This window comes from Hemiscyllium ocellatum, chromosome 23 (assembly GCF_020745735.1).
Source record: "Hemiscyllium ocellatum isolate sHemOce1 chromosome 23, sHemOce1.pat.X.cur, whole genome shotgun sequence".
In the NCBI taxonomy this organism is placed as follows: domain Eukaryota; kingdom Metazoa; phylum Chordata; class Chondrichthyes; order Orectolobiformes; family Hemiscylliidae; genus Hemiscyllium; species Hemiscyllium ocellatum.
Window position 1 is genome coordinate 25,972,134 of NC_083423.1, and position 25,644 is coordinate 25,997,777.

The window sequence follows — 25,644 nt, forward strand, 5'->3', positions numbered from 1 at the left end:
AATGAAAGAAGACAATAATAGAGCTCCAAAAATACTATATAATCAAGGAGAAAAGAGGGGAGAAAATGCATACAATAACAATCACTAGAAAAAAATCTAGGGAAATTAATGGGGCTAAAGGCTGACTAGCCCTCTGAACCTGATAGGTTATATGCCAGGATATTAAAGGAGGTAGCTACAGAGACAGTGGATGCATTGGCAGTAGTCTTCCAAAAATCTTTTAGGTCCTGAAAATATCCCAGAGGATTGGAAAATTGCCAGTGTAACATCTTTTTTCAGAAAAGGAAGATCACAAAAACATAAGTTTAAGGAACTGTTTAAGAGACTGTTTAAGGAGCAGTTGTTGCAAGTGATGAATAAACATGTCCCTCTGAGACAGGTAAGAAGTGGTAAGATAAAGGAGCCTTGGATGACAAGGGCAGTGGAGCTTCTCGTCAAAAGGAAGAAGGTAGCTTACATATGGTGGAGGAAGCTAGGGTCAAGCTCAGCTCTAGAGGATTACAGGCAGGCGAGGAAGGAGCTCAAAAATGGTCTGAGGAGAGCCAGGAGGGGGCACGAGAAAGGCTTGGCAGAACGGATTAGGGAGAACACAAAGGCATTTTACACTTATGTGAGGAATAAGAGAATGATCAAAGAAAGAATAGGGCCGATCAAGGATAGCATAGGGAACTTGTGCGTGGAGTCTGAGGAGGTAGGGGAAGCCCTAAATGAGTTTTTTGCTTCTGTCTTTACGAAAAAAACAAACTTTGTAGTGAATGAAACCTTTGAAGAGCAGGTGTGCATGCTGGAATGGATAGAGACAGAGGAAGCTGATGTGCTGAAAATTTTGTCAAACATTAACATTGACAAGTCGCCAGGCCCGGACCAGATTTGTCCTTGGCTGCTTTGGGAAATGAGAAATGCGATTGCTTCGCCACTTGCGAAGATTGTTGCATCCTTGCTCTCTACTGGAGTCGTACCTGAGGACTGGAGAGAGGCAAATGTAATTCCTCTCTTCAAGAAAGGAAATAGGGAAATCCCCGGGAATTACAGCCCAGTAAGTCTGATGTGTGTTGTCTGCAAGGTGTTAGAAAGGATTCTGAGGGATAGGATTTATGACCATCTGGAAGAGCATGGCTTGATTAAATGTAGTCAACATGGCTTTGTGAGGGGCAGGTCATGCCTCACAAACGATATCAAGTTCTTTAAGGATGTGACTAGAAAAGTTGATGAGGGTCGAGCTGTGGATGTGGTGTATATGGATTTCAGCAAGGCATTTGATAAGGTTCCCCATGGTAGGCTCATTCAGAAGGTCAGGAGGAATGGGATACAGAGGAACTTAGCTGTCTGGATACGGAATTGGCTGAAAATGTGTTGTTGGAAAAGCGCAGCAGGTCAGGCAGCATCCAAGGAACAGGAGATTCGACGTTTCGGGCATAAGCCCTTCTTCAGGTTTTAACCTACTACAGAATTGGCTGGCCAACAGAAGGCAGCGAGTAGTAGTAGAAGGAAAATATTCTGCCTGGAAGTCAGTGGTGAGTGGTGTTCCACAGGGCTCTGTCCTTGGGCCTCTACTGTTTGTAATTTTTATTAATGACTTGCATGAGGGGATTGAAGGATGGGTCAGCAAGTTTGCAGACGACACAAAGGTTGGAGGTGTCGTTGACAGTATAGAGGGCTGTTGTAGGCTGCAGCGGGACATTGACAGGATGCAGAGATGGGCTGAGAGGTGGCAGATGGAGTTCAACCTGGATAAATGCGAGATGATGCATTTTGGAATGTCGAATTTGAAAGCTGAGTACAGGATTAAGGATAGGATTCTTGGCAGTGTGGAGGAACAGAGGGATCTTGGTGTGCAGGTACACAGATCCCTTAAAATGGTCACCTAAGTGGACAGGGTTGTTAAGAAAGCATATGGTGTTTTGGCTTTCCTTAACAGGGGAATTGAGTTGAAGAGTCGTGAGATCTTGTTGTAGCTCTATAAAACTTTGGTTAGACCACACTTGGAATACTGCTTCCAGTTCTGGTTGCCCTATTATTGGAAAGATGTGGATGCTTTGGAGAGGGTTCAGAGGAGGTTTACCAGGATGCTGCCTGGACTGGAGGGCTTATGTTATGAAGAGAGGTTGACTGAGCTCGGATATTTTTCATTGGAGAAAAGGAGGAGGAGAGGGGACCTAATTGAGGTATACAAGAAAATGAGAGGCATAGATAGAGTCGATAGCCAGAGACTATTTCACAGGGCAGAAATGGCTAGCACGAGGGGTCATAGTTTTAAGCTGGTTGGAGGAAAGTATAGAGGGGATGTCGGAGGCGTGTTCTTTACACAGAGAGTTGTGAGAGCATGGAATGCGTTGCCAGCAGCAGGTGTGGAAGCAAGGTCATTGGGGATATTTAAGAGACTGCTGGACATGCATATGGTCACAGAAATTTAAGGGTGCATACATAAGGATCAAAGGTCGGCACAACATCGTGGGCTGAAGGGCCTGTTCTGTGCTGTACTGTTCAATGTCCTATGTTCTATAAGTAACCATAGACCAGTTAGCTTACCATCTATTATTGGTAAAATGGTAGAATCTTATATAAGGAATATAATAGCAGAACATTTAGAAATGCATAGTGTAATCAAGAGAGTAAGCATGGCTTCATGAAGGGGAAATCAAGCTTTCTAAGTTTAATATAATTCTTTGAGGACACATCTATTATGATAGATAAAGAGGAATCAATGTAATATATTTGGATTTCCAAAAGGTATCTGATAAGTTACCGCATGTAACTCTACATTATAAACTGAGTCCATGGAATTGAGGGTAGTGTTTTAACATGGATAGTGGATTGGGTAACAAGAAGACCGGGAGTTGAGATAATGGGAGCATTTGCAGGATAGCAGCTTGGAAGTAGTAGAGTACCACAGGGATCAGTGTTGGGGCCACCATTATTTAAATAAGTATGCATGATGTGAATGGGGAGCATGAATGTACTATAGCCAAAGTTACAGAAGACAACCAAAAGGTGGGAAGGTAATTGTTGAGGATGACACAAAGAATTGTAGAGGGATATAGAAAGATTAAGTGAATGGGCAAAATTTGTCAGATAGAATATAATGTGGGAAACTTTGATAGGATGGGAAGACTGCAGAAAGCTGCAGCACAAAGGGATTGCAGAGTTCTTGTTCATACTTGTGAAGAATCTGGTATACAAGTTCAGCAGGTAAGAGGGAAAACAAATTGACTGTTGGCCTTTTTTATAGGGGATGGAGTATAAATATAGGGAAGTCTTGTTAAAACTATACAAGGCACAATGAATATTTGGCTGTTACATTTATCACTCTGGTTAAAGTGACGCGCTGTGGCACAAGCATTTACTGATGGGTCTTTCCTTTCATTTTCAGATGTGACAGTGGCTTTGGAGGACGTAATTGTGTGCCCTTTCTTCCATTGCCATCAATTCTCAGAGACGACTTTAATGAAAAACCACACCCTGACATTTGGCCAGAAGTTCTTGGAGCAGAGCGAGGGAACTTGGATGGGGAGATCATCAAATCTGGAACAGCATTGGTCTTTAAAGGGGTTAGGATTTGTTATTGTTGCTTACACTGTGGTTGAAGATGTTTAAGACAAGGTACAAGCTCATGGAGATATATTTGAAAATTCATGGAGATTACAGTCACACTTCACACTATGCGATGATGGCAAACCAGGCCTCGCACTGGGAGCACAGTATTGTGACCTTGCGCTTTGTACTTTTGGCAAATAGAGTAGTTTTGATTTTTTAACCTGCAGTAATAGGTTTGACCAAGAATCCTGTATCTCATGACTTATTGGCAAATATCACTTATATCACAACACTTTGTGCTAATGTTATTGAACATTTAAACCCTTCTTATTACTGGATGCACCATATTTTACACAGTACCATTATTCGCAGGAGAGCTAAGACTGTCATATTTTCATTAATATCAACCTTGCTCTCCTTAATAATGATGTTTTAACCTTTTGCCTCAGTATGCTTGCATATCACCCTCTGTCCGCACCTCATCTGGACTGCCTGCAATAATTCAATGAATTTAGTTTGATTATCGGTGATAGGTTGGTAACATAGTTGAGACATTTTTGCTGGCACTCCCAGAAGTTGGACAACCTCAGTCACTGCATAATGGATTTTGTCCATTCCATTGAGGTGGATTTGAAGGTTGAACCAGCAACAAAGCCAGACATTCTTCCCACCTCCCAGGAGGTCTTCCCAGAGATGGGTGAAAAGTGCTGGTAGCACACCTGCACTGCTTAGATCAATGAAGTGCCTCATTTGGCCACAGGAGTGGGAAGTTGAAGATTGTGAAGACTCTGCCAGGATCTTCCAATGCCATTTTGTGGACCCCTTGTTCTCACTCAGGCAGTGCCATCTGTCCTGGTGAGACTGACAGCCATCTTCACCTGGGGAATACAAGCCCGGTATCCGATGCTAGTGGCTGGTGATATGGGATGAGGCAAGAGTTTGTCGCACAAAGGGGAAAGCAGAAGAGATCAGAGCCTAAAAAATAAAGAAGTAGGGAGGCTGGCATGGGGAGCCTGTCAACAAACAAATACATGATTAACTGGAATGAAAGAGAACTTGAAGTCACAGCTAATGAATACTTTGCAAATGAAACTGTTTCTTTTATAAAGTGCCAGTTATTGAAACAAAAACTTTTGCTAATATATGTTTGATGCCTTATGCCAATATTGTAAAGTGTAGGAAATGTAATCTTGTGTATTTTTAGTGGCTATCAGTTTAATGGAGTGTTGATAATCATCTAGGATATTGATGAATTCTTCTAATTTTGCTTCTGTGAGTCCAACTTCCCCATCTGTCAACACAAATGCAGAAGGTCATGACTGCATCACATTTAATGAAGGACCTAGTGAGAATGAATAAGTAGCCCTTGAGTATGAATGAGAGTAGCTGAGGTGGAATACCTCAAAACCTTTAAAAAAGTACTTGAATGAGCATGTGAATTGTCTTGACATTGAAGGCAATGGGCCAAGTGCTAGGAAGTGATGTAGATTTAGAGTAGATATTGTCAGTGCATATTCAGTGTGCCAAAGGTCTGCTTCTGCTATGACTAAATGAAACATTTCAAGAGCTTGGAAAAAGACACATTTTGATTCCCTACAGTTTAAATTTTCAGATGGCTCAATAAATTATCTTTGCTTTAGATTTCACCTTAAGCCAAAAATTAAAAATCATTTAAATGTATATTTATTTTTAAATACGTGAAATCTTTATTCGGGAGAAAGTTAACATCCAGACTTGTGGAATTTGGTTCTCAGCAACCAGTTAATGTGTTTAGCATTAATTAGCAAGTTACCCTGCTGTTAAAAATCCAGTTATTTCTCATTTAATTATATGTATCATTTTTAAAGGTTTCATATAACAATTTTGTAATTGCAACTGGGAGAAACCTTTACAATTCGCCTTGTGGAAGCACTCACTGATTTCTAGATTGTTCTATACTGTGCAGACTCCAGAAATCAGTTTCAATGGAGTGCTGACAATTTCACTATTATTACCACCAAAAAAGAAGTTGATTATTAATTTGTCTCAAAGTAGTTGGCAGTTCTGTTGCAGGCATCAAAGGAAATTGTCCTTCTCACTCAAGAATAAACAAGAATTGCATGTCAACATATTGCATAATTTTAAATAAATGTATATCTTGTATAGCCCTGTATAGTTAATAAATTCTGAACCGGTTTGAACCCAATCAGATTTATTTCTCTTCATCAGCGTGCTATTTTACAGCAATGTTTACCAGACAGTTGGCTACATCTATGCTATATTTCACCTTATGACAAAGAAGCTTTTGTTAATGCAGCTTGCACACTCAAACCTATTGACTTCATCCATAAAGACTGAAGCAGGTCTAAATTTAATTGTAATTTTCACAAATGATCCAAAGTCATTTAGGGAAAAAAAACTAAATTTTATACATATACTGTACTCCTGAGCACATATGGTGCCGACTAGTCTGTGCAATGTCAACTTCTTGAACTGTAAGTGTGAGCTGTTATTTTATCTGCCCTGTTTCTGCCTAATTTCCTCGTAATAAAAAAACCCCTCTCAATAGATCATTTTTCATTTGGAGCTTTTGCTCCTAACCAGTACAAAAAAGCCACTGTTCGCATTAGTCTGATATAATTTTGGTAGATCCTAACAATGGTGTAATTTAAGCACTAATCCGTGTCATGCGTCTGCCCCAAAAGGCATAAGATACAATTATTCTTTTGAAGACTGGTCTGATAGAAAATAATTCAGTGCTTCAACACCCTTAACGATGGTGACTTATAGAATTACTATAAATAATACCTCATTTATCAAAGTCATTTTTGCTTTAAGTGGAAGGCAATGACAATAAAATGAAACAAATGAAGTATAATACTTTGTGGAGTGCAGTAACCTTTCTGCCAAAAGTTAGATTTTAAATGGGAATAAAATTACTTTCACTTTATTGAATTGACACAGCAGATGTACTATGTTAATACTCTTAACACTCTGCACTGTGTTTTTGGACACTGTTTCCTTCAACACTTAAATATAGATGAGTTAATTAAGATATTTGTTCATGTTAAATTATTTGTCAGTATTTTTGAAAGTAACAACAGATTCTCAAACTCATTTCGAAATTGCACTTTGCAGGAATGTTGTTAGCAATCTGTATGCTGTTTGTTCAACGACAATCTCATTTGTTCAAGCCACTCATTTATCTCTTTATTTCCTGCAGGAGGGATTGAGGATGTTGGTTTCCAGGGATCTGGAGTGTACAAACACTTTGTACATTCAATTCTCATTTAAGTTCATAGCTAAAGGTGTGTTTTTCTGCTTTTTGCCAGTACAAAATCAAAAAGAATCTCAAGCAGTTACAAAGTGTCTGTCAGTTGAAATATTCAGACTTCATGTTGCAGAGATAAAAACAGTGTGGCAAATATTGTAAAGTATCTATATATGTATAAAATAAGTACATGAAATGGAGTGGGAAGTATCATAAATGCAGTAGATTAGTCAACGTCTGAACGGACAAGACAAACTACTTTTTCAATTTGGATCCTTCACCAATTTTGGTTGTTTTTCCCTTTCAAGGAAAAATCAGAAGGTTCAGTTGTAATTTTTCTCGCCAATTTCTATACTGTCTAAAAATCATTGACTGCAGGGCTACTGTGGCACTGTCAGTAGTTGCTTTTCTGTACCTCGCTCAATGTCTAACTTCCATATGGAACCCTTACAACAACACATCAATTAATTGCAGAGGGCATTGTGGACAATCCCAAGGGCCTCATTTATACAAGTAATGGTGTTTCTGATATTACTTGCCCCTCCTCCAGGGCCATAACATCCATTCTGTGATGTAATGGCACAGGAACTGGTACTTATACAGTAAAGCAGACAGGAAGAATGTGGGTTTGCACACCTGATCTCTTACCTGATGAGTTCCTGTGCTTGGCCTTTAGGATGGCATTGAGCAAGGATTAGATGTACCTTCATGGGGGATTCAGGCAGAGGATAATGTTGAATGGCAGCTTACTCCAGGCGGCACTTCTGCATCTCCTCAAGATCAATAGGTGATTCCTATGACTATTCACTAAAGCATAGTAAGAGATAACCTCCAAAGAGATAAGGAGAGAAAATTAGATGCTCAAAGAAAGTACTGATCTCATAATAGAATACAAAAGAATGCCCAAAAGCAGCATTAATGCTCAGAGATTTTGGAAAGAAGCCTGGAAAATTCTGTGTGAATTCCAGAGTAACTGTTACTAACAAGCTAGTAAAAGCAAATTAAACTGAAAGATGGATCATGCCACGGATCGTGATTAAAAAATGTTAACTCGTCAGCAGTTGAGCTGAAAAATTTATTTATGACAACATTTGGACACCCATTTATGTTTTTAATACTTGAGAAAAAAGGAAGTACTTGTCTTTAATACATGTTTAAATGTAAGTTAAATGATGGATTTTTTTCACCTCTGGTTAGATGGAACGCTTTTTCATGGATTACATACAAGTTCTTCAAAGAGCTTATAACTAATTAATGCAATGTGTCAAACATGGTTTGGATAACACTCACTACTATGATGGGCTCACCTATTTTAATTAAACATATTAGCTTGCCCTTTGAACAAGTCTCAGCAATGGTGGATTATTATTCTGAGTTTGTATGTAAATAAAGATCAAATGAATTTTTGTGATTTGTGTCATTTCTAAATGTTGAATCCAAAACCAAAGAAATTTTTTATGCCTGTTTCTGTTACCTCACAAATCATTAAATTCCATCTGCAATTTGAAATACCAGAATACATTTCCAATAACTTACTATTTAAATTAATAATAGGATTTTTTTTATTTGTATGCCCCTAATTTTATTGTATTTTGGCCCTGTGCTGATCGCTTCCTCTCTACTACTACCACACCCACCTTCAAAATGGTGCACAAGGATGATCAGATGATTCCCTTGTGGGGCAGCAGTTGTCTTAAGCTTAGCCTTTTTCCTTGTCATACAGTCTAATTCAGGAACAACATGGAAAATTGGAGAAATCTGGAACTGTGACTGCCCAGAAGTTTTGCTCTGATATTTTTGTAGGCCACATTTTTTCATGGGTAGAATGGGCAGGGAAGAACAGTCATCTTATTGTTTATACATTGCATAGAAGTGTTATATGTAACCCATCTGATTGGGTGAATGTATATATTGTTTTTATTCTTTCACTGGATATAAGTGGTACTGTTATTGCCATCCCTAATTGCCCTTGAGAAGATAAAGGTGATCTGTCTTCTTGAATTGCTGTGGTCCTTGGGATGTAGGGACACCCACAGTGCTGTTAGGATACATTCACTGTTTGAGGCTGAAAACTTCTGTTCATTTCACAGTAGCTATTTCAATGTGGTAAGCATTTCAAAATATCTAAAGGTGGTTGCTGATGCAAAGTGTAGGTTTCAAAATTTGTCTGAAAACACCTTTGAGGAATACACTTCATCATTAGAATCATTTCTAAAATTTGCCATGTAAATTCCATCATTAGTTATTATATCATGAAAGCCTTCAATAGACAATCTCCTGCATTTGCTAATTGCTTATGTGGTGAACTTCATCAGCTCTCAGTGAGATTTCTCAGTGGGCAAATATTGACATTTTATGGCATGCAAACTAAAATTAAGCAGTTTTCTAAAATGAAATGTATTTAGTATCTATGATCAATCATAGGTAATCTAATTACTATATGTGCTTTATCTGAATTATTTTAATGACAATTTTATTGTCCCCAATCCTGTGTTTTGATTCAGGTGTCCCTGATCGGTCACATTCTGTATTGCTGCAGTATTCCATCAATGGTGGCATAACCTGGCATTTGATGGATGAATTCTACTTCCCTCAGACAACAGAGGTCCTCTTTATTAATGTTCCCTTACCACATACAGCTCAGACCAATGCAACTCGATTCCGCCTTTGGCAGCCCCACAATGAAGGTAACAAGCTGGAATTATGTTTAGATGCCTCATTGCTGAATAGTTCTGGGGTCCCTCAGAGAGCTCAACTTCCATTTTTAGTAGCAATTAATTCAGTCAATTTGTTAATAGCTTACAGAATGAATGTTGATTTCCAGAACACCTCTCTTATTTGATGTTCTGCTGTAACTTATAAAGTATTTGAGGTTTAATACATGGAAGGATTACAGACAATATTTTTCCTACAGACAATCTTTTTCCTGTTAATGGAGTGTTTAATACATTTATGCTTACTGTCATTGGTAAACGATCTGGTTAGGAACAGCACAGGCAGATGCAGAGTAAAGCTTGTTCAATTTTGCCCCAGTATTGTCTGCACTTACTTGAAAGAGCTATTCTGTTACATTTCCATTTCTGAAATGTTTCAGTGACCAAAAATGAACTTTGTAATGTTTCTTTGAAGAGCACAAAGACACTACACATCAGATGCAACTCCTCTCCTTTTTATTCATGCATAAAATGGGCAAGGTCTCACATAAATAGGCTTATTAATATATAGCCCCATTGAAACATCGCCTTCAGAGTCAGAAACCAGTTAATGATAGTATGAGTGGGATCATAACATCCCACCTAGCCAGTCCTTCATTCATTCCAGTGCTAGAAAGCAAATCATCCATCTTCTTAACTTTGTAAATAACATTACAATGATTTTATAAACATAATCTAATTTCCAGATTCTTCTACTATCACTGAAAATGTTAAATCTCAATGAATAATAATCTAGCTGGATTTGGTGTAAAATACTTTTATTTTGACTACTGATTAAAATTAAGAAGGGAAGTTAAAGCAGATTTATGTTCAGTAATCTTTTTATCTTTATTCTTTAACTATGATAGCTATTGTGTACAATGGTAAGAATGTTGAATTAGCAACAAATCTAGATTTTGTATCAGCATTTAAAATTCTTTAATGAAGTACTGAATGAAATGGTTTATTTTACTTTTGTGAAAATCTGAACTGGCTGAAGAAAGAGAAATAATTATGCTTCAATGCATAGTTGTAAAATTGTACGGAATTAAAATTGGATTTCTAATTAAGCTGCACAATAAGTAGTTTGGTTGACTGCTAAGAAATTGAAGCCAGCTTCATTTTGATTTTCTGTTCAATGACAAAGGGCAAAAGGAAGAAATCTGGATCATCGATGACCTCATTATTGATGGGAATAATCAGAAAAATCCTGGCATATTATTGGATACATTTGACCTTGGACCCAAAGACGAAAACTGGTTCTTCTTCCCTGGTGGAAACATTGGCCTCTATTGTCCTTATGTATCAAAAGGAGCCACGTAAGAATCAGAACTTTGCCTGTGGCTGAGGTTATTACTTGGTGTCTGTGTAAAGTTCTTAAATCTAAATCAATGACTGGGCTAAACATAATAAAGTCCTCTCTCAATCTCTGTCCTTTCTAAGTCTCTCCTGTTTCAAGATGCTTCTCAAACCTACCTCTGAGCAGGGTGTCTGCTTATGTGGCTCAGTGTCAAATTTTGTCTGATTACATTCCTGTGAAATATCATAGAATGTTTTATATGTTAATGGCAGTATATAAATACAAGTTATAATTGTCAATGGTTACAGTTGATTTATTTAACGTGACAGTTCAGAAACGATTGTTTAGTATAACATCCTTCACAACAAGTAATATCTATCTAAATTACTAAATGATTTGGCTTAAGTTAATATATTCAGTAAAAGGAAAATCTATTGTACTGAAAATCAAAGACCTGAGACATTGTAATTGATACCAAACTTAGTCTTGAAGTACATCAACACCAAAACCTGTTCATGGTTAGAAAATATCTGGGTCAGGCCCATTTTACAACAACATTTGCTATCAACTTGACACAACAGTATTCTCAGGTATTTAGCAGTTAAAGCAATAACCTTAAAGAGACCTTCTGCTTAGTGTGTACTGGAGCCAGGAGGAGGACAAGTGTTTCTTCTGGCTTCACATTAAATTTAAAGGCCAATGCTATAAAGCAGTATTGTTATAGTGTTGATGTTCATCGATACGGTGACAGTGACTGAGCCCTCTCTTTATATAGTTTTGATTAACTTGTTAGTGTGCAGCTTTGATATTTTGGTTTGTTTGTCTATTGTCAAGGGAGGAAGATTCCGCCATCGTCTTCGTGTCAAATGTAGTTGGGGAGCATTCCATTACCACTCGCGATCTGGATGTTAATGAGAATACCATTGTTCAGTTTGAGGTAACATCAATTGGAGGTGCTTGCTTCTGTCTCAAATTGTTAAATTCTTTTTTCCACATCTTACAACCTTGAGGTTACAACCACATAGGAAGCATATTAACACTCAAAATATTTGAGGGCAGTAAGCAAATTCATCCCCAAAATTGGCCAAATTGCCCAGGAAAATTCAATTATGGGGATAACTAGTCAGAGAAAATTCACAAAAAACTGAAAGAACAATGGATGAATCATAGAATCCCTACAGTGTGGGAATAGGCCATCTAAGTCCACACCGACTCTTCAAAGAGCATCCCACCCAGACTCACCCTAGTAATTCCCATGGCTAACCCACCTAACATTATGGGACAATTGAGCATGGCCAGTCCAACTAATTTGCGCATCTTTAGACTGTGGGAGGAAACCCAGAGTACCTGGGAAACTCACGCAGACATTGGGAGAATGTGCAAACTCCACACAGATAGGTGCCCGAGGCTAGCATCAAACTTGGGTCTCGGGCGCTGTGAGGCAGAAATGCTATCCACTGAGCCATAATACCATTGTGCTGGAACTCAGAAACAAAAACAGAAATTGCTAGAAAACCTCAGCAGATTTGGCAGCATCTGCAGTGAGAAAGGAGAATTAATGTTTTGGATCCAGTGACCTTTCTTCAGAACAGAGAAAGTTCACCACTGATAGGCTCATAGAGAACCTAATAGCAGTAAACTGGGAGGGAAGTAGTGTGTGACTGGAGGACCAGTGAGAAGGTGAGTTGCAGCAGTAAGTAAGTCTGCTGAGGCCAAACACAGAGAGGCTAAAGGCTGTGGGCCCAGAGATGGAGGGGCCATAAACAAAGGAATTAGAAGAAGGTGGGCTGAAGAAGGCAGGACCAGAGGAAAAGGAGTCTCTTCTGTGTGCAGACTCACTTTGCCCTCAGCCCTTGCTATGTATGTGTCACCTATGACTCCATCACACCTCTAACATACTGCAAATTACTTAAAATACATTGATTAATTTGAGACAAAATTGCAATTGTTTAACTATGACCACATCAGCCTGTGGAAATTGTTTATGATGATGGCATTTTGTGCAAAGGCATTTGTCAGTTATTTTAAAAAGGAACATTTGTTGGTAATCTATGCCTGCTATTTTATGCTGATTTAGATATGGTGACATTTGAAATTAATGCTTTCCTTGTGTTTTAAGGTTTTAAGTTTCATATGGTTGTCATGATTATTGAGGGTGTTGTTGAATTCTTTGAATTCTGCTTCCATGAAACCTAAATGGCCAGTGCATCAGCACCAATACCAAAGCTAATGTTGCAAAGAGACTGCATCATCAAATAAAGGAGTTTGAAAGATGAGCACCAAAAAAGTAGTACACCCAAGAAAACCTCAAGAGGGGCCCCAGAAACAATGCTCTTGAACCCTGGAGTGTTATCATTAGAACCGATGACTTAGACATTTAGCTGTGCAAAACCTATTTTGCGAACACTACACACATTATTGAGGTTTGGATGCTGGTGACATCCATGAGAGTTTTCAGTTTGCTCCCTCCTGTAGAACCGTGGTGTCCCAAGGAGGAATAAAATGTTAACAGCTGCTAAAGTTATCTGAAACAGAATGTCTTCTCTATATCCTAGACTCTCTGCTATACTTTGCCAGGCTAAACAAAACATGCTGGAAGACTGAGGACATCTCCTTGGACCAACCTGTAACCCAGCCAACAAATATTTAGAGTAAAATGGGTAAACCAAAAACAACAAAAGTATTAACCCATTTAAAATACCCCAGTTAAAACCTTTTTTGAAAGGATTGGAGTCCCAAACAAAACATCATTCTGCTAATATTGCCAGTAGTTTCTTGTAGCTAAAAATCATGCAGTTGTAACATAGTATTCATCACTGATTCTACACAATGTATATAGATATGATACTTTGGTAACAACACAGCTGGAAGATTTAACAAAAGAGCTCCTCTAAGAATATTTCAAAATTCCAATTCATATCTGTTGAGCTGAAACCTTGTTGCAAGCCAATTGAAAACTATGTGGGAGATCAACTTCAGACGCAACATATTTCAACACAAATATGTAAAATCTTTATTATCAATGAAACAAAACATAATCTTAAATTATTTCCATTAGTGATATCTATTTCTCATATGATTTCAGATCAATGTTGGATGCAATACAGATAGTTCAGCCTCAGATCCTATTAGATTGGAGTTCTCACGGGACTTTGGAGCCACTTGGCACTTGCTTCTGCCACTCTGCTACAGCAGTGGTCACGTCAGTGCACTCTGTTCTACTGAACTTCATCCCAGCAGTACATACTATGCCGGTACCACCCAGGGTTGGAAAAGAGAGGTAATCCACTTTGGAAGGCTCCATCTGTGTGGGTAAGTTCTTATTCTAGAATTTAAACATGACTTTCTTCTTTCTTCACCGGTGGAACCAGTCAATTTGCGACACAAAGATGTGAATTCATTAATAATTGATTTCAACGCTGCCCTATCTCCTCACCGTATCTCTAGATTTACTGGAATGATACCAGAGCTGATATATATGATTATCATAGCCCTGTGACCAATGGTGTTCTGCAGGGTTCAGTGCTGGGGTCCAATTTTGTTTGTCATTTGTATAAACGATTTAGACGAGAATATAGATAGCTTGGTTGGTAAGTTTGCAGATGATATCAAAATTGGTGGTATACTGGACAATGAAGAAGGTTATCTAAGAATATAAAGAGATCTCGTCTAGTTGGGTCAATAGGCCGAAGAGTTGCAGCTGGAGGTTAATTTGGGTAAATGCAAAGTTTTGCATTTTGGTAAAACAAACAAAGGCACAATTTATACAATTAAAAGGAAGACCTTGGATAGTGTTGCAGAACAGGGGAATGGGTGGGATGCTCTTTAGAGGGTCAGTGTGAATTCGATGGGTTGAACTGCCTGCTCCCACACTGTAGGAATTCTGTGAACTACTATAAATAATGCTCAACAGAGAGACCTAGAGGTTCAGGTACATAATTCTTTGAAGTTTGCATCGCATATTGATTGGGTGGTGAAGAAGGCGTTTAGCACGCTTGCCTTCATTGCTCAGACCTTTGAGTATAGGAGTTAGGAGATTATGTTGAGGTTGTACAAGATACTAGTGAGGCCTCTTCTGCAGCACTAGGTCCAGTTCTGGTGGCCCTATTATAGGAAGCATGTTATTAAACTAAAGAGGTTTACCAGGATGATGCTGAAATGAAGGGTTTGAGTTATGAGGAGAGGCTGGAAAGGCTGGGACCATAGGAGATTGATGGGTTACTTTGAAGAGAATTATGAGAGGTATAGATAAGGTATCTTCTCCCCTCTAGGATGGGGGGATTTCAAGGCTAGGTGGCATACCTTTAAGGTGACAGGAGAAAGATTTTAAAAAGACCTGAGGGGCAATTTTTTACACAGAGAGTGATTTGTGTGTGGAACGAACCGTTAGACGAGGTGGTGGATTAGGGTATGATTGCAACATTTAAAAGACATTTAGATAAGAATTTGAATAAACGTTTGGAGGGATATGGGCCAAGTGCAGGCAGGTGAGACCAGCTTAATTTGAGAATATGGTCAGCTTGGACTGAAAGATCTGTTTCTGTTCTGTATTTACCTATGACTATTCGGATTGAAATGCTTTATGAGGAAAGATTTGGGGAAGATATTTCCAATTTTAGATGAGACCATAATTAAACATTATAAATATATAATAATCACTGATAAATTCATCTGAGGATTCAGGAGAAACCCAAAGACTGGTTATAATTTTAGAACTTGATGCCACAAAAATAGTTGAGTCAAAGAGAATAAATGCATTTTGAGGGAAAACGATGTAAGCACATGAAGAAGAAAGGAATGGAAGAAGATGTTGCTAAAATAGATTAAGGAGGGTGAGATGAGGCTTAGTAGAGCAAAAAGAATAATAGGGCTCTGTGGGGCCAAATGGCCCATGTCTATGCTGTAAGCACTATGTGAATTCTCCATCAAAGTCCAATAGATAAGAATAAAGAAAAATACATAACAGGAACAGGCCCTTCGGCTGTGCAAGCTTGCGCTGACACATTTTGCCCTTCCACACTAAAACTGTCTTCACCTACAGAATCTGTATCTCTCTATTCTCTTCCTGTTTATATATTTGTCCAGGTGCTTCTTGCATGCTGCTATAGTATCTGCTTCCACCACCTCCTATGGCAGTGTTCCAGGCACTCACTACCCTTTGTGCGAAAAACTTGCCTCGCACATCTCTTTCAAACTCCCCCAACACCCCTGGCACCTTGAACCTGTGTCCCTTGATCACTAGCCCCTCCACCCTGAGAGAAAGCCTAATATTTTCTACTCTATCCATTTCATTCATAATCTTAAAAACTTCTATCAGGTCACCCCTCAGCTTCCTGCATTCCAGTGAAAGCAGACCTAGTCTGTTCAACCTTTCTTCACAGCTAAAATCCTCCACACCAGGAAATATCCTGGTAAATCTTTTCTGTACCGTCTCCAAAGCATCCACATCTTTCTAGTAGTGTGGTGACCAGAATTGTAAGCAATATTCCAAGTGTGGTATAACTAAAGTTCTACAAAGCTGCAGCATAACTTGCCTATCCATAATGCCCCAGCAAACGAAGACAAGCATATCATACATCTTCTTTACTACCTTATCTACCTGTATTGCCATCTTCAGTGATCTGCACATCCAGATCCCTCTGCATATCAATATTCCTAAGGGTTCTGCCATTCACCGTATAATTTTTACTTGCACTTGACCTTTCAAAATGCATCGCCTCACATTTATCTGGATTTCACGCCATCTCCCGTTTTTCTGTCCATGCCTCCAACTGATCTATAACCTGCTGTATCCTCTGACAATCCTCTTCACTATCCACAACTCCACCAATCTTTGTATTATCTGCAAACTTACTAATTCCTCCAAATCATTTATGTAGAACACAAATGGCAGAGGTCCCAGCACTGATCCCTGTGGAACACCACTAGTCACAGCCCCCCCATTCCGGAAAGTATCCAGCAATTTGTTCTCTTGCCTCCCTCAATATTCTGGGATAGATCCCAACAGGACCAAGGGAGTTAACTACCTTGATACTTTTTAAGATGCACAACACCTCTTCCTTTTTAATAGCAACTTGGCTTAGAAACTCAACACTCCCTTCCCAGAGATCATCATCCACCAATTCCTTCTCTTTGGTGAATACTGACACAAAGTATTCATTTCGAACCTCACCTACCTCTTCTGGCTCAACACATACATTTCCTCCTTTGTCCTTGAGTGGGCCAATCCTGTCCCTGATTACCCTCTTGCTTTTTATATATGTACAAAAAACCTTGGGATTCTACTTAATCCTGTTTGCTAATGACTTTTCATGACCCCTCTTAGCCCTTCTAATTCCTTGTTAAGTTCTTTCCCACTTCCCTTATATACTTCAAGGGCTTCATCAGTTCTCATTCTCTTAGACTTTGTGTATGCTTCCTTTTTCTTTTTGATCAAGATCATAATATCCCTGGTCACCCAAGGTTCACGTAACTTGCCATATCTATCCTTCATTCTCGCAGGAACATGCTGCTCCTGAACTCTTATCAACTGCCCTTTGAAATACTCCCACATTTCTGATGTGGATTTACCCTGAAACAGCCACTTCCAATCAAAATTCTCCAGTTCCTGCCTAATGTTGTTGTAGTTCATCTTCCCCCAGTTTAACACCGTCACCCGAGGGCTGCTGTCACCCCTAGCCATGAGTATCTTAAAACTCATAGTATTATGGTCACTACACCCAAAGTGCTCCCCCACGAAGACTTCACTCATCTGACAGGGCCCAAATCTCATTTCCCAAAACTAGATCCAGTATAACCCCTTCCCTGGTTAGACTGATTACATACTGTGTCAAGAAACTCTCCTGAATGGTGCTTACAGATTCTGCTCCATTGAAGCCCCGAGCACAAAGTGAGTGCCAGCCAATATAGAGGAGTTAAAATCACCCATCACAATAACCTTGTTGTTTTTACATCGTTCCAAAATCTCTCTACATATTCTGTCCTCTATCTCCCGCTGGCAGTTGGAACACCTTTAGAATACCCCAGCATTGTGACTTCACCTCTCCTATTCCTGAGTTCTACCCATACTGCCTCACTGCACAAATCGTCTGATGTCTCCTCCCACAGTACAGCTGTGAGATACTCCTTTACCAGTAAAGCAACTCCCCCAGTCCCTTTTACATCTCTTTCTATCACACCTGCAACATCTGAACCTTGGGACATTCAGCTGTCAGTCCTGTTCCTCTTTCAGCCAAGTCTCCATAGTCACAAGCGTGTCATAGTTCCGAGTACTAACCAAAGCTCTAACATCATGTACCTTCCTAATACAGTTCTTGCATTTCAAACCACCTCCCTTGCATTTTTCAGCAGCATTTCCCTACCTGTTCCTGCCAATTGCCATGTTTGCCTTAGTTTGTACCTCTCTCTCAATTTTTGCATTGACTGACCTACTCCTCTGTTTCCCATCTTCCTCCCACACTAGTTCAAACTGTCCCATGCACTCTACCAAGTACCCCTCCGCCCCAAGAACATCAGTTTTGATCCTGCCCAGGAATAACCCATCCAGTTTTTATAGTTCTCACCTTCTCCAGAACCAGTCGCAATACCCTACAAATCTGAAACCCTCCACCTCGCACCATCTTTTCAGCCATGTGTTCATCCTATATATTCTACTATTTCGACTTTGACTAGCTTGTGGAACTGGCAGCAATCTTGAGATAACTACGTTTGAAGACCTACATTTCAACTTTCTTCTAATTCTCTGTATTCTGTATTTAGCACCTCATCCCTTTTTATAACCAATGTCAGTAGTACCAATGTGTACCACAACTGTTGGCTGATCAGCTTCCCCCTTCAGAACGTCCTGCAACTGCTCCAAGGCATCCAGGACCCTAGCACCAGGGAGGCAACACACCATCCTGGTCTCTTGTTTGCAGCCACAGAAACATCTATCTATTCCACTTACGATTGATTCCTCTATAACTATAGCATTTCTATTCCTATTTCTCCCTCCCTCTGCAACAGAGCCAACCATGATGCCATGAATTTGGCTGTTGCTGTTATCCCTGAGAGCCATTCCCCTGAATGGTATCCAAAACAGTAGATGGTGTCATGCAGTCAACCTGGCGTATAAAATAATCATATTTTTCCAAGTGAAAAGTCTTCATTTTGCACATACTTAGCATCTAAGTCAACTTCCTTTTTCAGTTACATCTTACTGTACTTTCCCCTGTTCTGAATCTGTAGGAAGATTCCCTAAACACTGCATCCCCATTCATCCCCTCACCCTGATCCTGGTTTCACTTACATCATGTCACCAAGAGTGAAAAAAGCAAATTAATTGAAACTAAGAAAGAATTCTACAGCAAACCTTGTCACAAACCAATCAGAATTCCGATCCTTCCATTTGCATCTATTCCCAGCTCAAGTTTTCAGTTGACTTTTTTCTTACTGGTCCCATTTCATTTTCAGACCTTTTTCCGTTATCAAGCCATCAATATCAACTTGTTCACTGTCAACTCTGCCAATCTGAGCATTTATAGAATGTATAATTAAATAAATATGTTTTCACTCACTTATTTGGTGGTACCATTCTGTAGGTAAAGGCGTGGACCCCTACAATGCTACTTAAACAAGCAGAATTATCTGCCTGCCCTCTCAGGAACATATCATTTTAATCCAGACTTCAAGCTGTAAAAAAAACTCTTTACAGCTTGTTCACTGAGTTTGCATCAATTGATATCCTATTGTTCATTTAGCAAACTGACTTTCCAGTTCCAGTGTCTAATGAAGCTGTTTGTTTTGCCTCACAATATAAAATAATCTTCCCTAGCTTCTATTGATCCATCCAAGTTTATTTTCATATTGTTTATTTTGTGGATGTGCTTCCTACGGACACAGATCTGTGAGATTTCGATGGTACCAAGGGTTCTACACATCAGGTTCGCAACCAGTGACTTGGGCCATCGATAATGTTTACATTGGACCACAGTGTGAGGAGATGTGCAATGGACATGGCAGCTGTGTCAGTGGAACCCAATGCATTTGCGACTCTAGATATTCTGGACCAACCTGTAAAATCAGCTCCAAAAACCCAGACTTCTTGAAGGGAGACTTTAAAGGTTTGTTGAAAACAATGTATTTATAATTTTGTAAACATTGGTTTAAAGGAAATCGTACAGAGTTATAACAAAATGTGTAAAGAATGAAGGCCATTTTCTGTAGTTTTTATTGATGATAATGCTTCAAGTGTATTTTGCGCTGAATATTGGGACTATGAGGCTGTTTGAAACCTGATGAAAATGGTATGGTTCCCTATTTGGAACATTTGTTCAGATTATTAGTCGACATTCACAGGTTTTCCACCTCTTGGCTTCCCACACTTAGTTTTCTGTAGATTGTGTAGAAAGTCACAGGCTGATGGACACAGAAGTGAAAAACCACAGCCAGTATTTAATCTACAACATGTAGGTCCATTTATGGAATATGGATCTTTGTGCGACACTAACCTCCTCTCTCTCTCTCTCTCTCTCTCTCTCTCTCTCTCAAGGAGATCATTTAAATTGTGGGGGGAAGCAAAGAGAGTGTTATATTTCTGTGCTCCAAACATCATGGTTTATGGACAGTGAAATCAGCTGTTTCCTGTTGATTTTGTACATCTGTGTGATTCAATAGAAAAAGAATATTAATTAATAAGGTTGCCTAGCATAGCAACAATATGTTTCAAAGTATTTAATGCAATGAACTGCTGTTATCAGTATGGTGTCAGTTACATAAGCAAATCACTGCCATTTTTCACCAGTAACAGCCCTCAAATGACTATGAGCCATTCTGCTTTTGACTTCAGTTTTTGGTGAGTAGCTTTACATTTTGAGTTGTGCCAGTGGTGCTAAAACTGGCACTTGAACTTGTCTCCCAAATTACAACACCTCCAATAATGCAGCACTCACCCACTGTTTCACTATTATTTAGGAGTTGGGCTAAGGGCTTAATCCACAAAGGTTTGACCAACTGATTCAAGCTAATACCACCAATGCCCATTAAAAATGCCTAAGGTTATTAAAATGTCTATTACAGCATAATCATTGATTAGTTTGAAGTAGTAGTCTCCCCAGTGTGCATGAGTTACACTGAAATCCAATCTGCTCTTTCAGATAATTGTAAAAGTTCTCATGACACCATTTCAAGGAAGCATGGGGAAATTATCCAATATTTACCCCCAATAACTATCATAAAAATCGATTATCTGATGATTGTCACATTGCTGTTTGCTATGCACACATGGGCTACTTCATTGTCTATATTACAAGTGCAGGATTACAAACTGTTCCAGAATGATTCCACTAGAATAGACATAAATCTCCTGGTGGCTAAAAAAAACATTCCAAGAGATTGGAATATCATGGTGTCAGTACAAATTTTGTGCATTTTCAGCATTCTCTGTTCTTCAATCAGGTGCTCTGGTTTCCTCCCACAGTCCAAAGATATGCAAGTTAGATGGATTGACCATGCTAATTAATCTGGGATGTGCAGTCTAGGTGAATTAGTCATGGTAAATGCAAGGATAGCTAGGGGCCTGGGTTTGCATGCAATATTATTCGGAGGGTTGGAGTAGATTCGATGGGTCGAATTGCCTCTTTCCACACTGTAGAAATTTTGTTTTTATGAACTACATTAGCAGTAAATTGCACGGAAACACACTTTGTTTGCTTCCAAGTAGGTGGTGGCTAAAGATCCTTTTTTCTTCGATCAACTTCAGTTACAGGCATTTTTGTGTCTTTACACACTGCTGAATTCTGTCTGCTTTTCAAAACAAACAGGTTTTAGTCATGACTATTTTGGATTAACTGTGTAAAAAAAATGAAATCTTTGCTGCCTCCAATTTACTTTCCACTTTTAATATTTTCATGAATTTTGATTTTAGCAAGGTCCATTTGTGGGCAGATATAAAGAGTTTTAGCAAGAAAGTTACAGAAACAGAATTACTTGATAAACAAGGAGCTAAGATTTTGTACAATGTAAGCATTAATAAATTAAACAAAAGTGAGATTGGATAAGGCCAACATGCATCTGCAAAAGGCTGGAACATTTTAGTAGCTAAGTTTTATATCTGTTTAAGGTGGTGAATGGGCATTCCCCTCTCTACGTTTTGAGTCCAGCAGGCTGCAAATTAATTTTGTTTAGTGGGTAAGTTTCTGATGCTAAACTTATTTCTCAATCATTCATGTAGCTGATATGCCAGTATATGCCAACTGACCAACCTGAGAGTATAGATGGGGTAGAATGTGAGTAATCAGGAATGACTTATTTTAATTTATAATCTAGCATCTAATCACATCTATTGTCTCTGGCTTCCAACAATTGCGATCCTTCCTGTCTCCAAGTCACTATAACCTAGCATTGCTTTTATTAAAGATTATCCAAAGGATAAAGTTTTTCAACACTCTAATATATGACAGTAATAAACTTTCTACCTCCTGGGCAACAATCCTTTGTAATTATAATGCACACTGGCTTAAAAATAAACCAACTGGCAAGGCAGCCACTTTAATGCATTGTTCAAACCTGTGACATCGAGTTTTACATGCGAAACTTGACTTGCTCTCGTTGTAGGCCCAATAGACCCCGAGAAATTTTTAGTGGTCAGTGGTGGGAAGCCATCCAGGAAATGTGGCTTAATGTCGAGTGGAAACAGCCTTTTCTTCAGTGAAGAGGGACTGCGCATGCTGATGACCGTCGATATGGATTTGTCACATGCCAGGTATTTGGAACACATTTAATCATTGTGTTTCCTTTCTTAATTACTCACAAGTTGTTTTACATTCACATAACATATTTCTAAGTGAAATAATGTGTAACTGAGAAAAGTCCATTCAGGCAAACAATGTCATTCTTCTTTAACCCACTGTTCAAGCCTAACAAAACAATTAAGTGTCTGCCTCCTGTCTTGATACAGACTGCTATACAGTCATTCTAATCTATCCATTGATGTTTCCATTAAAGCTGTATTTGTTACACCAAGTGACAGCTAATTTTAACGTGCAATAATTACTTCTCAAGTCTGCTTGAACTTCAGTTCCCCTTCAGGTGATGAATCATAAACCTAATATATCAATGTCTCCATTTCTGTCTACTTCTTTTATCTTCCATCCCACACAACCCCTCCCCCAACTCAAGTGGTGATTTTAACATGTGTATTGTTCTCCACTTTCATCATATCAAGAGCAGAAATATTACTTTTATTTTAAAATATACTTTCCATCATAAGATTTGACATTTCTCAGAAAATGTTTGAAAAATATTATTCCCCTTCTTCCACTTCCCCAGATATTCATTTCAAAAGTGTAGGAATAGTCCCATGATGAATCATTGAGCCTAGTTATCTGTGCTGGATTGTTATGTTGAGGAGTTGAGAGGAATTCAATGTATCTTATTTTCCATATAATATAAAAGAAATGAATGTTCTCGTCTCACTGTGTGTCAGAGTGTTCTTTAATGTCTTGTCAGTTAAGAGTCCAATATCCTCTCCCTGAGATGCTGGAGAGATTGCAAATTTGACACCTAATGGTTAGTACATGCAAATATTAGGTACTGATGCTGAGTACATATGTAGCTCCCAGTGCCGTTCACAGCATGTCACCATCAATTCTCCTTTAATTCAGATCGGTGTGCTTATGAATATGCTTATAATGAGTTCTCATTACAAAAGCAGAGGATCTTTTCAAAAGCTAAAACAGCCAATGACTAAAGGAATGTACTTCAATATCAGAAAGAATACAGGAAGATGTGGACAATTCTCAGATAACGCAATAGGATCTTCAACTTCTTCAGTATAAAGTGACAGTTCCACTTTCTCTACTGAGTATGCAGAATCTCCTCAAAACATTTGTAACAAACAAAGAGTTTGTCAGTGACATTTCAGACATCACATCTCATGAACCAGTACTAAAGACGCTGACTTATTTTCCATAGGTTTTCTGATCATGAGAATCGTTAATACGATTCAACGATTTATAAGCAGCTACCAAGCTTTAAAAGCTGCCATCGACAATTCATCTACAACTGACCCAGGCTATTGTCATTTAGGCCACTTCCCAAAAGAGGTACCTGGACAATGGTTGAGCAATTCATCAACTTCACCAACACATTCCACCCTGACCTTAAATTTTCCTGAACCATCTCTAACACCTCCCTCCCCTTCCTGGACCTCTCCATCTCCATTAATGACGACTGACTTGACACTGACATTTTTTACAAACCCACCGACTCCCACAGCTACCTGGATTACACCTCTTCCCACCCTACCTCTTGCAAAAATGCCATCCTGTATTCCCAATTCATTCACCTCCACCATACCTGCTCCGAGGAGGACCAGTTCCACCACAGAACACACCAGATGGCCTCCTTCTTTAGCAACCGCAATTTCCCTTCCCACGTGGTTAAAGATGCCCTCCAACGCATCTCGTCCACATCCCGCACCTCCGCCCTCAGACCCCACCCCTCCAACCGTAACAAGCCCCTGGTGCTCACCTTCCACCCTACCAACCTTCACATAAACCAAATCATCCACCGACATTTCTGCCACCTTCAAAAAGACCCCACCACCAGGGATATATTTCCCTTCCCACCCTGTTCCGCCTTCCGCAAAGACCGTTCTCTCCGTGACTACCTGGTCAGGTCCACGCACCCCTACAACCCACCCTCCCATCCTGGCACCTTCCCCTGCCACTGCAGGAACTGCAAAACCTGCGCCCACACCTCCTCCCTCACCTCCATCCAAGGCCCTAAAGAAGCCTTCCACATCCATCAAAGTTTTACCTGCACATCCATCCACCAATATCATTTATTGTATCCATTGCTCCCGATGCGGTCTCCTCTACATTGGGGAGACTGGACACCTCCTAGCAGAGCGCTTTAGGGAACATCCCCAGGACACCCGCACCAATCAACCACACCACCCTGTGGCCCAACATTTCAACTCCCCCTCTGCCGAGGACATGGAGGTTCTGGGCCTCCTTCACCGCTGCTCCCTCACCCCCAGACGCCTGGAGGAAGAACGCCTCATCTTCCACCTCAGAACACTTCAACCACAGGGCATCAATGTGGACTTCACCATTTCCCCTTTCCCCACACCCCCCCCCCCACCTCACCTCACCTCACCCTAGTTCCAAACTTCCAGCTCAGCACTGTCCCCATGACTTGTCCTACCTGCCAATCTTCTTTTCCACCTATCCACTCCACCCTCCTCCCTGACCTATCACCTTCATCCCCTCCCCCACTCACCTATTGTAGTCTATGCTACTTTCTCCCTACCCCCACCCTCCTCTAGCTTATCTCTCCACCCTTCAGGCTCTCTGCCTTTATTCCTGATGAAGGGCTTTTGCCCAAAACGTTGATTTTACTGCTCCTCGGATGCCGCCTAAACGGTTGTGCTCTTCCAGCACTACTAATCCAGAATCTGGTTTCCAGCATCTGCAGTCATTGTTTTTACCTAATGGTACTAGCAAGACAGCCAACAGTCAGCATAGCTACAACAACCAACTACCTCAAGATATGTGCAAATAATGCCTTAAAGGCCAGCTAGTAATATCAGATTAGCCATCATATAAAGCCATACCCAAGTTGTCATTTAAAGCCATACCCAATTCACAACATGTTGTAACATAAATATATGAGATACAAGGGGATCTCGGGAGCTGGTGGGAGGTGAAGAGGAGAGATGGCAGGATACCCCAGGCCACAGCAGGAAGTCCAGCCTCTGGGAAGAGGGATGCGCAACTGTATCATTGGAGAAAATTATGCTAGAGATCAGGTTCAAGAGTGTGATGCTGGAAACCCACAGCAGGTCAGGCAGCATCTGAGGAGCAGGAGAATTGACATTTCGGACA

The 25,644-nt window shown here is 39.8% G+C and overlaps 1 protein-coding gene across 1 annotated transcript in view; it reads left to right on the forward strand.

The window, feature by feature from the left end:
- The window catches only part of reln (reelin), a 376,824-nt gene that overhangs the window by 294,101 nt on the left and 57,079 nt on the right, over positions 1 to 25,644 (forward strand). Inside the window, exons 36-43 of the mRNA XM_060843157.1 lie at positions 3,371 to 3,548; positions 6,737 to 6,821; positions 9,289 to 9,471; positions 10,625 to 10,796; positions 11,612 to 11,714; positions 13,863 to 14,089; positions 19,658 to 19,878; positions 22,370 to 22,517. Coding sequence (XP_060699140.1) covers positions 3,371 to 3,548; positions 6,737 to 6,821; positions 9,289 to 9,471; positions 10,625 to 10,796; positions 11,612 to 11,714; positions 13,863 to 14,089; positions 19,658 to 19,878; positions 22,370 to 22,517 — 1,317 coding nt within the window. The remainder of the gene's footprint in view (positions 1 to 3,370; positions 3,549 to 6,736; positions 6,822 to 9,288; positions 9,472 to 10,624; positions 10,797 to 11,611; positions 11,715 to 13,862; positions 14,090 to 19,657; positions 19,879 to 22,369; positions 22,518 to 25,644) is intronic.